Genomic DNA, 14,964 nt, shown 5'->3' on the forward strand with positions numbered 1-14,964 from the left:
AATTATTTACGTTTACAAATGAGTAACAAATAAAATATTGTACATTATACGCCAGGTAATAGTTTTTACTGGCTCTAGGAGATGACGGCTCGCTAGTCAACTTCTCCTATCGCCAGTAAAAACTCACTTACCTGGCTAATAATGTAAAATACTATAACCTTAACCAATACAAATAACGTGTTGTTTACAACGAACAAAGATTCCACAAGGTCACAATCCCTTTTAGTCCGTATTAGCTTGACGTGGCGTTGATCTCCATACATTTCGTGTTTGTTGAAAATCCCCCTAGGTCAATGTCTGTATTTGTTGGTATATGAAGTTGTTTCTTTGCGGTAACCGACAAAAGTTTGACATACGTTGACAAATTTGACTTACGTTTCGTGCCAGATTGAATAGTCTTCCGCTTTCCTCACATCAAGGTTATTACAATTAATTGGATAATCACGACAGAGATTAGAGCTCATTAATGTATGTGCGGCCTGGGAGCACGCATCTTGTTTCCTGAGCAACTTCGTACGCATGCATCTGTACTGTAGATCTGTCTATTAAACTATTTACGCTTTTAACTCCCCCCAAAAAAATTAATTTGTCGTCGCTAAAGTCTACATGAGAACTTACCTGCACGACAGTTCAACTTCCTCGAGTAATTAAACTCCGCGATTAAACTAGTTAACGTTTCTTTTTCGTAGAATTTCTATCAACTAATTTTTTCGTACCGCTCAACAAATTTATACAGATTTGCTTTGAAGTGCTTGTCTTTTACTAATACAATAACAACGTTCCGAAGATTGCAGGTTTGGGTCCTACTACGGCCGCCATGTACTGATGTTCTGGTAGTAAGGGAACTTGAACAAATTCGCGCCCGGATAAAATACCTACTTCCCCTCCAACCCTCTCAACTTTAAAATGAAACCAATTTAGGCTGAGAAAGATCTGGTTTTGCATTTACAAATTTGCTAGTATAGAAAATTTTATACGTGTACCGCTCTATAATGAAAGAGAATGAAAGTAAAATGCCAGATAAGCAACGAGTGTGCAACCAGATAAAAGTCAAAACGCCACGGTGTTGCCAGTTCTAAAAACCGCTCTGACGTAGCAAGAGAGACCACTGTTCTGCTACACCTTTACATGTAGTACATGTGTTGTTGTGTGTTGCGGTCGTTGCGACATTCGGGTTCATCGAGTACATAAGTAAAAATTGGGTGGGAGAGATCGCCGAACTTTCGACCCGAATCTACTTAGCGCAGCATTTTTATATCGCGTAATATTTGCAACTGAAAGTTGCGAGACGAATTCGTATATTTGAGGTATACGGAAGATTTAAATCACCGTATGTGATATTTTTATCGCAAAAGTTAAAGTCAATTACCGCATTGCAAAAGAACATTGTGCCGCCAACTCAACGAAATTATTGACTTAAAATTCTCAGCGAGTCGCCATTACAAGTAAACTAATATCAAGTGATACAAAAAGAGAACTTCGTTGTGTAGTGGAATCGACCGATTGCCTGATTTACTTTCAATCGTAAATATAATGCGAATTGCCCTCTTAATACGCGAGCGAATATTTTCGATCATTATTGATCTTGTTTATAAGGGGTTTATAAGATCCGGCAACCGGTAAAAAGTTTAAAAGCGAATAGCGATTCGTTACCTGTTGTAAACCGTAAGTATAAGTCGTACACGAATTCGGCTCGGGTTTTTTGAAATTTCACGCGATTATACAAAACTGCGCAATCCATTGCAAAACAAAATGTCATTTACAAGTTTTTAATACGCATAAATAAAACCAGCCCTAAACAGTCGATTCCGATTCACTTGTTTTCACTCGTACAATTTGGAATTAGAGATAATTTCGCATCCCCTTTACCATAAAAACATTTTGGGTACGAATAATCACGTAGCTGCCGCAATATCTATGTGTCGCGCTATTCACTATCCTTCTTGTATGTTTGTTTGCGTTTCTATCTGTTACAGATAAGGCAGAAAGAGCCCTTCTGAGCTTAAAAGGCCGTTACAACCAGAGTTCAAAACGAATGTTTTTTTTTCGACGACTTTTTGATAGGGTTATTCTTTCCCATCAATGCACGGATGAAAGTCAAAGTTTGAATAACCGAGTTAAAGAAAATACGTTTGCGGACTCCTTTTACAGAAGGAAGAGTGGGGGCTGTGCAAACTAACACTACGCCAACTAATTCTAAGATGATTTTCTTTCCGAGAGTCTATGAAATACGGAAATAAGGCCAAGCTAGAAAGCAGCGACGGAGAGTCAATAGTTGGGGCCGAGCACTTTAATTTCCGAGGCAAGTAATGTCATTTTACTAACGAGTACCCGAAATCGTTTTTCAATATAAAATTTCAATTTTTATATAAAACTTTTGATTAATGTCAATCTCTCAGGGATAACAGGAGTCATTAGACATTTAGCAATGTCACAGATGCCGCCGGTAAAGTGACGGTGCGGCCGGTAAAGTGACAGGTGCGGCCAGTAAAGTGGTAAGAAACGTAGTCTGCTCTGCCTCGGTCATGGAAACTAAACTTTCCTGACAGAAAGTAGGCATGAAAATGAAGGTTTTTCAGGACGATTTTGGGTAAAAACGGTTTTCTAAAATTCCATCCCTTGACACATATTCTAACCTTAGGAATACCCTCGCTTTTATTGCATTAAAAATTAGTACTTAACCTAATAAGATAATACACTCATTCCCAAATAAAACGTCATACCAATTCCTAGGATTTTTATCTATCTGTTGAATTCGTTAGTAATCGCATGGAGGTAAATACCATAAACCATATTATAATTAACTATTAACTACTTATAACTTTTTTCAAGACTAAACCATTTTGGACAATCTATATTAGCTATATTGTTATTAAATGCAAAAGTAAATTTACCTTCTCATATCTTGATTGACGAAATAAAATTTGATCTTGTACATTTTTTTTTTAATATTTGCCTGCCATTTTATAGATTGTTTGCGCACATCTAATCACATGCTAATAAACACGGTCTATTTGCCTAACTGAAAGTATAAATACGAATTTTATTGCGAATTTTCCATACAGCCGTTTGAAACGCTACAATGAAGTCTAGTATTTTGGCGATAGTGGTAAGTGCCCTTTTCCTGTCAGCTCTTCAAAGAACAATAAAACGTTGAATGCATTTTAGGTGGCCATGTTAACAACTGTAGCTGATGGATACTTGGACTATCGTGGCTTGCTAAGTCGAGCAGAAGCCAACGAAACCTGCCAAGATGCGGGACGGCTTGGGTTAGCATGCAGTTCTTGTAACGAAATTGGTAGGTGTCTTTGTAACAGCGACGGCAGGAACTGCACAATAACGGGATACCAGCCATGCCCTGCTGGGAGAATATGCAAACAGGGAAGATGCGTAGTTGGCAGTATATGTACTCCGGAGAAACCACCCGAGTTTCTCTGTTCTTCGCCGGGCATGTTTCCGGATCCATACGACTGCAAGGCCTACTACTTTTGCGCTCCTTGCGATGGTACCGTATTGAAGGCGGTACGAGTTGCCTGCGGGGAGGATCTTGCAACGGGTACAAAATACGGATACAATCCGGCCACGTACGTTTGCAGCAACAGGTTGACGAATGGAGAATGCACCACGTTGCCGATTCCCGTATGCAAGCGCCCTTTCGAAATGGGAGTCGTGGGAGGTAATTCGAACTTGTATTACACCTGCTTGAACGTGACAGTTGGCAACCAAATGACCTCAACGCTATACCCTTACCAAGATGCTTGTGAGTTAGGACGAAGATACAATGTTGCTACGGGAACTTGTGCCTAAAATGTCTACCTATCTGTACACCACGAGTTCGATATGTTCTAATTGTATTTAATCTTAAACTTTGGGACGATTTTGTTGAAAGCGAATGGTGAATGTCTCAAAGAGATTGGTACGTGCGCTCTATTTTTAGTCTTTAAGAAATAAATCATACTTACCTTAGTTTTTTACATCAAAGATTTGAGGCTACGCCCCTCTAAAGTAGTTCAATAAGCTGATTTCACAATGAGGTGGGCGAGGCTAACTTCACTGACATTAAAAAAACCCAGATTTCAATCCAACCGATTTCCCAAACCCAAACGGATCAAATTCAGATTGAAGATTAGATCCAAGAAGAGATTGGGGACGTTAAACATAGGAGACATTGACACCAAAACACATTTTTGGAGCGAGTAAACACATTATTTTTGTGCAAATATTTTGGTTGCTTATGACTTGGTGAAAAATGATTCTGTACAGAGTTTAAAAACGTAAAACCTCTTTAACATGGTGGTATTCATGTTTAATGCTTTATAATTTGGTTTTTCTTTCAAAATATGTAGAAATATATCGCGTTGTTTTTTTCAATTGCGCATTTCTTTGCAATCTAGAGAAATTTACATTTGCACCGCTTTATACGGAAAATGAACTAAAGTAAGTCTGGCGATAAACAAGCGATAAGCAAGACGGTGTTGAAGGAATTTCGCGATGTTGCCGCGATATCTTTGGTCGTTAAAATTGCGTCCGTTCCATTGTAAGCACCACCACACGAGGCCACCACATTACTGTATATAATTTCATATAATAGTAATAATGAGTATACAGGGTGTTACATATAAGCATGTAAAAAAATTGGGTGGTAGAGGAGATTAAATCAAGCACTTTTTTCCAAATAAATCGAGGGTCCAACGTGTTTCGTTTGGGAGCCACCCCCAAACAAGTGGTGAAATTTGCATTTCTTCTCACTGGTTGCACGTCTTTGAATAGGTTTTCGGCTATGCCCTTTCCGATTTTGCAAACATTTTTTCGAAATTCCTACCACGAAAGGATGCACCCCAACAGGGGGGTGAGAAAAAAATTCCGATTTCAACGAAATTTGGTATCTGGGGGTTTCTAGACTAAAAATCACGAATCTGAAATTAGTTTTTGAGAATTCTAAAAAATAATTCCACCGCAATTCTTGACCGGACAACAAAAATGAAGAGAATTCCACGAAATTTGCTGTATGCATACTTGATGAGTTGAGGAACAAAATTGTCGAACGGTTTTTTAAAATAACTTTTCAAACAAAGGTTATACTTATTTGAAGATTGGACCTTCGGGCCACAAAGTGCCCCCCGCCTGTCTAATATAATTTTATATGTGACATTAGGATCCATCTGATCGCAAATTCAAACTTCCGGTATTACTTCCGGCATAACCGGAAGTCGATGCAAATTTTGTTTTTGAAATGCAACGCCTATTTTGTATTTTGTACAATATTTAAAAAGAGCAATCAATTTACTGTACCGCAAAATAAAATATGCATATGGTTGAAATTGAAATTCGTGATTCAATATTTAGAAAATGTATTCCATATTATACAGAAAAGACTTGTTCAATGTTTCGCTTTTTAAGGCGGCTCCACACGCAACGGAAAAACCGAAGGCATGCCTCGAGGCGCAAGACCTCAAGGAAAACCTCTATGTGTGTATGGAGAATTCTGTTGAGGTTTTCCTGCGCATCTGACGCCTGGAGGCCGGAAATTTCAATACAAAATCTCATTCGATTTGCCTCTTCTTTTATAGCGCCCCAAGGCCGATCGTATTGTGTGAATGGGTGGGAGGTAGGCCTTGAGGCGATTCCGTTATACCATTGTTTAAATACTTTAAACAATGGTTATACCCTATACGTATAGACCGTGTGTCAACCACCAAACCTGGACATAGACACATTTAAAATTACACAATTTTTAAGAAGAAATACGAGTATGAGTTTCCATATGAAATATATACCTGACACACGGTGTAGTTTTGTGTGAAAAGAGATCCGTTGCATCAAGTTTTCATATAGTCATGGCCCGTGCAAAGCAAAAACAAGAGGAATTTATAGCCAGAAATCGTAATGTGGCACTCAATTTTTCTTGAGGTGTAATTGCGGTCCTGTGTGTCCTCATCCATCCGCAAATAATTGTGCCAATCTTTCGGACTGAACCTCAGGTCTTTTAATAAATTTACATGGAAGTAACATTTCCTTTTCTGTAACCAGTCTTTAGTCCAGAACTTTCGCTTCACTCTTTTTTATTACTTTCGACAGCTAACAATAATCCAACAACAGGAAGAACGTTATCTGTCGACGTCATTTTTGCGCGAAACTGGCGTGCCTTAAGGCTGGCCTTCGTATATTCCGTAGTGTGTGGAGACCCCTTATAATTTAGGTTCGCCTCAAGGCCCGTCGCCCCGAGGCATGCCTTCGGTTTTTCCGTTGCGTGTGGAGCCGCCTTTAGATTCACTTTTGCGCAATCGGATCTCCCCGTGTAATGCAACAGGCACCGTGCATCCTGACAGCACGCGGCATGCTAGATTCCATACATTTTCTAAATAAGCAACGAATTTCTCTATTTCTTTTCAAATATCGTAAAAAATATAGGCATTGCATTTGAAAAGCAAACGTTGCATGGATTTCCGGTTAAACCGGAAGTGCTGCCGGAAGTTGCGAACAGATAGATCGTAATGTTAAATATAAAATTATATTTTCGTATCTCGCCAAATAAAAGAGATATTAATTTTACCCTCTTATCTAACTCATGTGTACTCACTATATTACTGTGTAAGCTGAATTAATAACCTCGTTCTATTCGTGTTAAAACTCCACCTTGCTGACCTTGCAGCCACCTAGTAACAATTGACGCCCAATCACGTAGCTCTTCGACGGCAACGCGACCTCAACGACACTCATGCTCGCCACTCAGATACGAGAATAAAAACCAAAAGCGGCAGACGCTCCGAATCCAGCTCCTACGTAGACACAACCGCCACAACTAAGCAACAGCGTAAGCTGAACCTCGTTGTATTCGTGTTGAAACGTTACTGAACTCCACCCCGCCGCCACCTGATAACAGCCGAGACCGTTTCTTCGATGTGAAATTGAAATTGGTTCTTCAGCTGTTTTCTGCACGGACCGATTATAGAAATCCTCGCGGTCTTCCGTGGCGATCATATGTAGAAATTTAGCATTAGCAATATATAAAATTTTAAAAAATCTGCCGGGAATCGAACCCAGGGCCCCTATGACGACGCGAAGTATCTTAATAGATATGGAATGGATAACCTATTTTTATTATTTTTATTGTTTTCTTTCTTGAAAATTCTGCGAAAATCCGTGGCGCGAAGGTGGCTTGATGTAGATGATGACTCGCTCTAGACTTAATTTCTTTCTTCGGGATTCCTCCAATGAACGGTTTAAACTTGAAAAATGCAAAACGCGCTCTGAGAAAACGATTACGTCACCTTGGACACTGCGTAATGCCGCTTAACCAATTAATCCCTCCACTATTGTATTTCTTTGCCTCATAAGCGCTTATCTTACGAGGAATTGTATAAAATACTTTTGTTTAACACATAACTTGGATGATTTTTAATTAAACAAAACTTTATCAAAACTGGACAACGACTTTGTCCTGTTAGCTGCGGTACCGCATGCATAAAACTTCAAGCGTAGAAAAACTTAAACATCTTTGATCGGCGAAAACTTCGCTTAATAACTTAGCGCAGCAGTGACCGCAGACATCCTCGCGGCGAATGTCTAGTTTATTTCCCATTCTTCGTACTTAAAGCCTAAAGGTGAAGCCACCTCCACTCATCTGTTCCATATATCGTTGTTGCCCGACGATTCTCAAACCACCGCCCGTATTGGCAAACACCTGCCTTCGTTATCTTGCACTTAGCGTTGTTAGCAAATAAAGTGAATTAATTTGTTCGATAACGCCTTTACAAAACATACGACCAGATAAAACGTTTACGGTTGCCAGTGCTGTACCAAGACCTGATTATTAGCCCAAGAACTTTATAAACTTTGATTTATCTTCTATGTATTGTAAATATGTTAATAAAATTTAGGTTTTAGCTCATAGTAAAGCACACCATACGGTTTTGTGCCAGGGATTTATCGCGATAATAAAGGACAGATAGGTACTTGAAACGAATCGCTGTAGGTACATTTATCGTGCGTGGGGTTGAGGACGAGATCCCTAAACAAATGAAGCGCGCTCGAAACACGAAGAGAACTGTTGATTCACAATCCCGCAAACTATAAATAGCAAAGGGGAATTCGCACGAGGTAAAATATAACGCGAGTGCAATACGTGTTTCAAACCGAGCCGAATGACTGAAAGCATCTCAACGTAAGAAAATATATCTACGCTATTGTGGAACAATGTCCATTATCCTACTTCACTTAATACGAATACCAACGGATCGTCGCAGAGAAAATATTTAAGAGGTATCGTAAAACATGTCGTTATTGTATTGTTTTTCAATCTTCGTCAATTAAATATCTTAAGGGTGCCATACAAGGTGCCATAACAATTTCAATTTACTGATAAATAGCCACGAACTTAATTAAGATGGACTGCTGATCAAACAGTTGCATAGAGGTAGAAATGGCCCTAGCATGGGCGCCGCCATGATGTGCACATTCTAGTTATTTTCTAGGGGAATTTTCCTAGTGCTCAAGTATTGCAGCCTTCGAAAATGACATGTGTCACAATAATTTATTTGTGAGGTTAATGATGGGTTAATGCTTGTTTATTAGTTGATTTGAATTTCGCGCCATGTGAGTGCACATCATGGCGGCCCCCATGTAGGTGTCATTTGTTATCTTCATCATTAGCAGTCCATCTTAATTTATAAGTTCGTGTAAATAGCTAACTTTGTTTCCATTAAATTGCAAAAAAAGGAGCCATTAAGATATTACGGCTACGTATAAATTTTCAATTAGCCAGCAAAGTTTCCATTCTATTGTATCTTTATTTTTTAATGAGACTTAACTGAGAAGTAGATTATTGACTACACATAAACGGACGAATGAGATCCGCTGACACCTCGGAATTTGCGTACTCGGCGCCTAAAGGCTTCTCGTCCTTAGTCCACAATACACTAATTTCGTTAGAAAAATACTAAAAACAGTTGCATTGTACCTACTGTTTAAATAGATCGAATTTTTACCAACAAAAATGGTTGCATCGGCCGGGAATCGAACCCGGGCCGCCCGCGTGGCAGGCGAGCATTCTACCACTGAACCACCGATGCGATACTTTTTCAATTGCATTTCTGTAAATATCGATGGGTTGTAACCTTTGATCATATACCATGGTGGTATATGATCGAAAGGCATAACCGAGAGTAAAAATATCCCAAGGAACAGTATTTCAAAAATATTATACAGAGTATAATATAAGAGTAGGTATGTAAAAAAATTGAGTGATAGAATTAAAACTTCTAGTCTAAATATTGACCGAGAACATTAAGTACGCACTTCCCAAAGTAAATTTTTTGTTTTAAAATCAAGATTTTTTTCCAATTAGGTATTCTGCATTTAAAGGAAAACTAATCGGGTCATTTAGAATTTTGGAACGAGACGGACTTTCTTGAAAAAATTAAAAAAATGTCCATTAGGGGTATAGTGAACCCTAGTTATTCAAAGAGTGAACCTCATCTCCGACCATATTATATGATCTCTGATATAACTGAGAAGTTCCACCCTGTAAATATAACCTACGATGATGCACGCATTTTTTAGAGCTAGCAACCGTGCGACTTTTTAGAAGGAGAAAGCAGGCAGCTTGGTTTAAGCCGTCTTTGAGAGAGCATCGTGTAGTTTAAGTTTGTTGTGTTTTATGTTGTTATGCGGGTAGTGACATTTAAATTTCATTGTAATGTATTTGTGTTCGGTATACAACATTTTATGTTTTTTTTATAATTTTTGTTTTTGAAATAGATACTTATTGTAGAGAAAAGTAATGTTTTTATTGCTCAATTTACGGTTATGTTTTGAACACATGTTCTTGGCCCGCAGTTTAATAGCGTTTTCGATTGGCAAAACTCGTATTGCACGAGTGTTGCACGTGAAACTGAAGAAATACATGTGAAAATTGCTCTCAATGGAACATAAATATTCGTAAATATTTGTTGTCATTTGTCCATAACCTCATTTTAGATTTAGGTAATCAGCAAATCTCTATTCTAAAAAATGACAAACGATTTCAGTATTATTTATGATAAACGATGAGGAATATAAATTTAAAATTCCTGTAAAGGACCAATTTTTGGCGTTCAGTTTAATGAGTAAGTGCAACTTTTTGTAAAATAGAAGTTATGGCTAGTTCATCATCTTCGCTATCGGTAGATGACGACAAAAAACTCTCCCAACGCAAGAAACAAATTCAAATTGTCGCACGTTTGTTTTGAAAATTTGTTAACTAGCAGCTCCACGAGCTCTCGGACCTCGTGCGTCGAAATTTGCACTGAGTGCGTAATTGTTGCATCACATTTGCCAATGGAACACAGGAAATTGCCCTAAAATTACCAATAGAACGTAAAAATTGCACTCGTGCAGCACGAGTTTTGCCAATCGAAAACGCTATAATTTATATATTTAGTCATTTATTTAAATATGTGGAGATTATCAAATTGTTCGGTGTCTGTATTGACTTGTTGTATGTGAACCAATGCTTTTCGCCTTGGAGAGACACTCCCAGGGTTGGAAAAACTGTAAACAAATTAGTTACGACATCTAAGGATGTGATTAATCTCAAATATCAACTGTAGGCTTTCATTTCTCGCACGAGAGACAAGTTACAGGTCCCAGGAGTGGGACCCTGTTTACAAAAGCTCTCCGGTTTTGAATCCATGTGCGATATGAGTTGAGATCTATTAATTTCCACATATTACGTAGTTTTAGCGTTGAATTTGCCTTACAAGGACATGTTATTTTCCATGTGGCTGGGGTACATTGTACATGACACTTTCTTGTGGAAACGCCCTTTACTTTAAGAGAAACTAAAAAATGGACCTAGGTGTCTGGAGCCCAATTTTAAAGAGAAAATCACTGGCACAGAATTCAGCTATCACTAATCGTTTGGCCGCTAGAGCGCGTTTCTCCAATTTAGTCGATTTCCTTAATGCCCTATAACTTTCTTATTATTAAAGATAATATTGATTTTGGCAAAATCTTTCTTAGAGCATTTTTTATGTAACATGCTTTAAGTAAGACACATCAGCTGGTACTTAGCGATAAGAAGTTTTATTGTAAGGTCCAATCTAATTAACGCACGTGTTCTGGTGTTACTAACGACAGTGTTTCGAAGAATTGCGCGTTTTCTTAAATACTGGAGACAACAAGAAGTGTCGTGACGTTTGGAAGAGAGCGTACCTACATTTTGTCATTTTTATAATGAATGTTTACCGAACCATGCTAACCAAAGGGGGGTAAGAAGTTTAACGCGTATTGCCCGATTTCGGAGAAAGTTTCGTCGAGGAAAAAGCAAGCACTTGTAGTACAGCGAGGCCTTTCGTTAAAGTTCTCTTCTTATTACAAAGATTCTACCACCCGAACAGCCACCGAACATTTGTCATCTTACTCATCAAGCCAATTTTGTTTGTCATCTAATTCTGTGTTATAAAACAAAAACCGAAAGTAATTTTAAGATTTCTTATTTTATTCGACCGCCTGAGTGCGGGGTAATATGTCCAAACAGGAATTTTGTTTTAATTTTTTTCATGTATTACGGAAAAAAAATTTGACATTGTCAATCAATTAATTGTGTATTTATTCGAATCTATTGTACGACCCGGTTACACTTTTTCATGCCAGATTTTTCTTTTCGTCGTAGATGTGTTTGGCTTTTATACGACCCTAAACTATATTTTTGCATATGGACCGCCCTATATATTTTGGAGTTTTTAAAAAGATATTTATATTTATATTAAATATTATTTGTAATATTGCATTTTATACATTAAAATCTTTTTATTGTAGGCACCTAGGTTTCCATGGCGAACAAAAGGTGGCAGGATATTTTAAAACGGAAATTTCTTGGTTACCTTTATTATTTATGTGTATATTATATGACTTATTTGTTTTCACCGAATGTGTTTTCACGTTCTTTGTTTCTTGTGTGTTACTTGAAATTAAAAATCTTTGGAAACTAATAAACATTAAACTAACTTAATGGAGCCCTAACTTTGCGAGGATCTTTGTAACGGAAGCCCGCTTTGCAGCTTTCGACTTTTATCTATGGGGACTTTTACCAAGATGGCAGCGAACTTTCCAGCTTCGTTGGTTCCATCTGGACGGGGCTCGTGAATTGGATGAAACGGGACGCTGTTTGTGCAAGATTTGAGTTGGGTCCTTTTCGGTTTTTCTACGCGCTAACGTAAATAGCGAAGTAAAACTAAAACGGGGATAAATAGTGGCAAGCATCAGCTGCAATTTGAATCGCTCGGCGTAATAGATAAAAACACAACAAGGAAATAAAAAAGGTAGTGAATCGCGCTGCATATAAAATATAGCGAAGTAGCAATGCTAACGTTTGACACAGGCTAATCGTACACTAAAACTATAATTAATACTTAAGAATCAATAACGCAGCTAATATGAAGGATACAATGTAATTGAACTAACAAAAATGAATTATCGCAGTAACAAAAGTATCGTTAAGAAGATCGGTACAGGCAACATCAAATCGGTAACGACAAATGCAAGACACGTAGGGTCAGGTATAACGAAGTGATATACAAGATCGCTAACCTCCACGATTTTGTAATATATTTGCGGCAACATCTCAGGAGTAAATACCGAAGGTCAACAAACTTCATGTTACTAGGTTACAGGTAAAATCAGCTGTTTAAGAGAATTGAAGTAGAATTTTCACAGCCGGTAATGTAAAAACTCATCTATGACGCCGTTCTTGACTCGTTAAAATGGCGGTGGACCTTCACACATGAATTTTTCTTGCGCAATATTGCGAAAATCCAAAATTCGGCGGTTTCCACTCGGAAATATCGATGTCGAAAGCACAACTCGGTAGGTAGGATCGTATGTATCGTATGGATGGCACTTCCTAGATACAGACGTTTTCAGATCGCAGCCGTCTGTGCGACCTAACGACAGTCATGGTATGACTGATGATGATGTTCCGTACCACTAAAAATCTGGCAAGTGGTGGGATTCGAACTCACCACCTGTGAGGTTAGAGTCCGAGTCTTAAACCGTTACGTCAAATTGGCTACAATCCAGTAGATAATAATTAAGAAAAGAGTAAACCAGAAGTAAGAAGCCGTAAACGACCTTAAACCTTGTAAAATATATCCGCAAATACCGTCAGGGAAGCATGCAAATCAAAATAAGAGAAACACTTCACTAAAATAATACAGCACCAGTAAATAGAACCAAGGTAAAGATAAAATCTGCTACAAGAATAACTGCCTTAAACTAGTGCATTACAAAGAAGACACCTAGATGGCGTAAGGATACTAAATTTAGATTAGAGCGAACAGAATTTAAATAAACGAGAGTATACAAGGTGGCACAACGAAAACGAAACAGACTGAATAATTCGCAAGGAAATAGTTTTTTGGAAAAAAACGTAAAAATACGTCGATTTTGATTGGAAAGGGGCATCTTTTACTTAAAAGTCAATAATTTTAGGGTCGAGTGACACATCATTGGAAAGGGCTTTTAGTTTCCTCCACAAGGTCTTCTTACTTTTGGGTGGACGTTCCGCGTCCTAATATCTGCTTTTGCCACCAACCACTGGCTGACGATTCTTCTTTGATGTCGCAGAAGTAGGTGTAGACCACGGACGTTAAAGGTATTTTTAACGTCCTTGGTGTAGACAATGATTGCCCTAGGAATATCCTTCCCAACGACAGCCCACGGCACCATGCCTTGGCCACTCTTGGCTACGTTTAGTATAGCCTCAGATAGCTAAGGAACACCATAGTCAGCGAGTACCTACATTGTATTTTAAACCTGACAGTATTTGTTGATTTTCACTTGAAGCCGATGTACAGTATCTTTCAATATTTATTTGTCATCATACACACAGATATAAATAAGAATCATACAGTTTTCCGTTTTCGCACGCGTAGATAAATGGGTACAAGGAACTGTTGGCCTGCGGATGGTATTGGCAAATATAGTAGAGCGAAGGATTCCTTCTAAGACTACCCGTTTGCCCTTTGAATCCGCAATGAGCTATCTGCGAATCCTCTGGACATGCGGAGTCTCGCAACCTAACGTCGCAGAACGTTGTCGAAGGGCTGTACCCATAGCTGCAGCGGCAGCGTTCAGTAAAAAGCTCCAAAGTTGTGGCTCTCGGCGATTTCACACAATGGTGGTAGGTTTGGCAATCGAAAGGGTCCGGGTACATTCCTGGTGTTCGGCACATGAACGCATTGGAGCCGGAGGGGTCAATAGGGCAGTCGGGGTTTTCGTCCAGGGTACAGGCACCATCTAGACAGTTACTCACTGGACTACAGGCGGCGATAGGGATTTCGATAAAGCTACCACCGAAACGTACGCAGTAGACAGATTTCTTGCAAGATTTGCACGCGTATCCCTCTTGCTGGCAGAACGTTGAATTGTGTATAGGCTCAAAAGGTAATAATCGTGATATCTCTGTTGATTCTGCGTTTGCGTAGGATATCACCTAAAATGTAGGTAAGAAAATTTTTCACGGAGCCACAGTGAAAGTACTTACAGTCACTAAAAAAATAAAGATGAAAGTCTTCATGATTAGTACGTACACTGTAGCATGGAACTGAACTAAAAGATGATGGAATAAGAGCTTATCCTTTTTATGTGATGGATAAGTATATAATCACGATTGAGATATCGGATTTTAAGATAGCGTAAAGAGTTTCCTCTCGTTATCTGTTATTAATGATACATTGCTGACTTGAAACTGATATTTCATTCTGAAGTTCCATAGTTACTATGGGGAGTGCTTCCGTGATTAATACTATGAACAAAATACTTCACCTGCATCACGAATAAACCTATTTTCACAGCCTGAAATACAGTTGTATCATGTCGCTCTCATGTTTAGGTACACACTAATCTTTTGCTATCAGTTCTGCTTGTCATCATTTTGCCATAAAAGTTCAATGGTTATATTTTGGAGAATCCTTTTTTCACCTT

General features: G+C 38.5%; 2 protein-coding genes and 1 non-coding gene across 3 annotated transcripts; 1 reads left to right on the forward strand and 2 right to left on the reverse strand.

Moving 5' to 3' along the window:
- Positions 1-2,943: 2,943 nt before the first annotated feature.
- Positions 2,944-3,966, forward strand: LOC116179831. The gene is made up of 2 exons (XM_031499682.1): positions 2,944-3,109; positions 3,169-3,966. Exons 1-2 carry the CDS (start codon positions 3,083-3,085, stop codon positions 3,805-3,807), a joined length of 666 nt encoding a protein of 221 aa, XP_031355542.1. The 5' UTR covers positions 2,944-3,082; the 3' UTR covers positions 3,808-3,966.
- A 5,034-nt stretch (positions 3,967-9,000) lies between these two features.
- Trnag-gcc lies at positions 9,001-9,071 on the reverse strand. The gene has a single exon. It is a non-coding gene; the product is annotated as a tRNA-Gly (tRNA).
- Positions 9,072-13,858: 4,787 nt separating this feature from the next.
- LOC116179540 lies at positions 13,859-14,579 on the reverse strand. Its single transcript, XM_031499335.1, has 2 exons — positions 14,525-14,579; positions 13,859-14,473 (listed from the first exon to the last, which is right to left on the reverse strand). Exons 1-2 carry the CDS (start codon positions 14,555-14,557, stop codon positions 13,859-13,861), a joined length of 648 nt encoding a protein of 215 aa, XP_031355195.1. The 5' UTR covers positions 14,558-14,579.
- Between the last annotated feature and the right edge of the window lie 385 nt (positions 14,580-14,964).

Source organism: Photinus pyralis, unplaced genomic scaffold (genome assembly GCF_008802855.1).
Source record: "Photinus pyralis isolate 1611_PpyrPB1 unplaced genomic scaffold, Ppyr1.3 Ppyr1.4_LG8, whole genome shotgun sequence".
NCBI classification, from domain to species: Eukaryota; Metazoa; Arthropoda; class Insecta; order Coleoptera; family Lampyridae; genus Photinus; species Photinus pyralis.

What these genes read in the sequence shown, in the direction of transcription:
- LOC116179540 (XM_031499335.1), bottom strand. Translation starts at nt 14,557, where the DNA reads ATGAAGACTTTCATCTTTATTTTTTTAGTGACT. An exon ending in TCTTTATTTTTTTAGTGACT is followed by an intron (nt 14,474 to 14,524) that starts GTAAGTACTTTC and finishes CCTACATTTTAG; the next exon opens with GTGATATCCTACGCAAACGC.
- LOC116179831 (XM_031499682.1), top strand. Translation starts at nt 3,083, where the DNA reads ATGAAGTCTAGTATTTTGGCGATAGTG. An exon ending in CTAGTATTTTGGCGATAGTG is followed by an intron (nt 3,110 to 3,168) that starts GTAAGTGCCCTT and finishes AATGCATTTTAG; the next exon opens with GTGGCCATGTTAACAACTGT.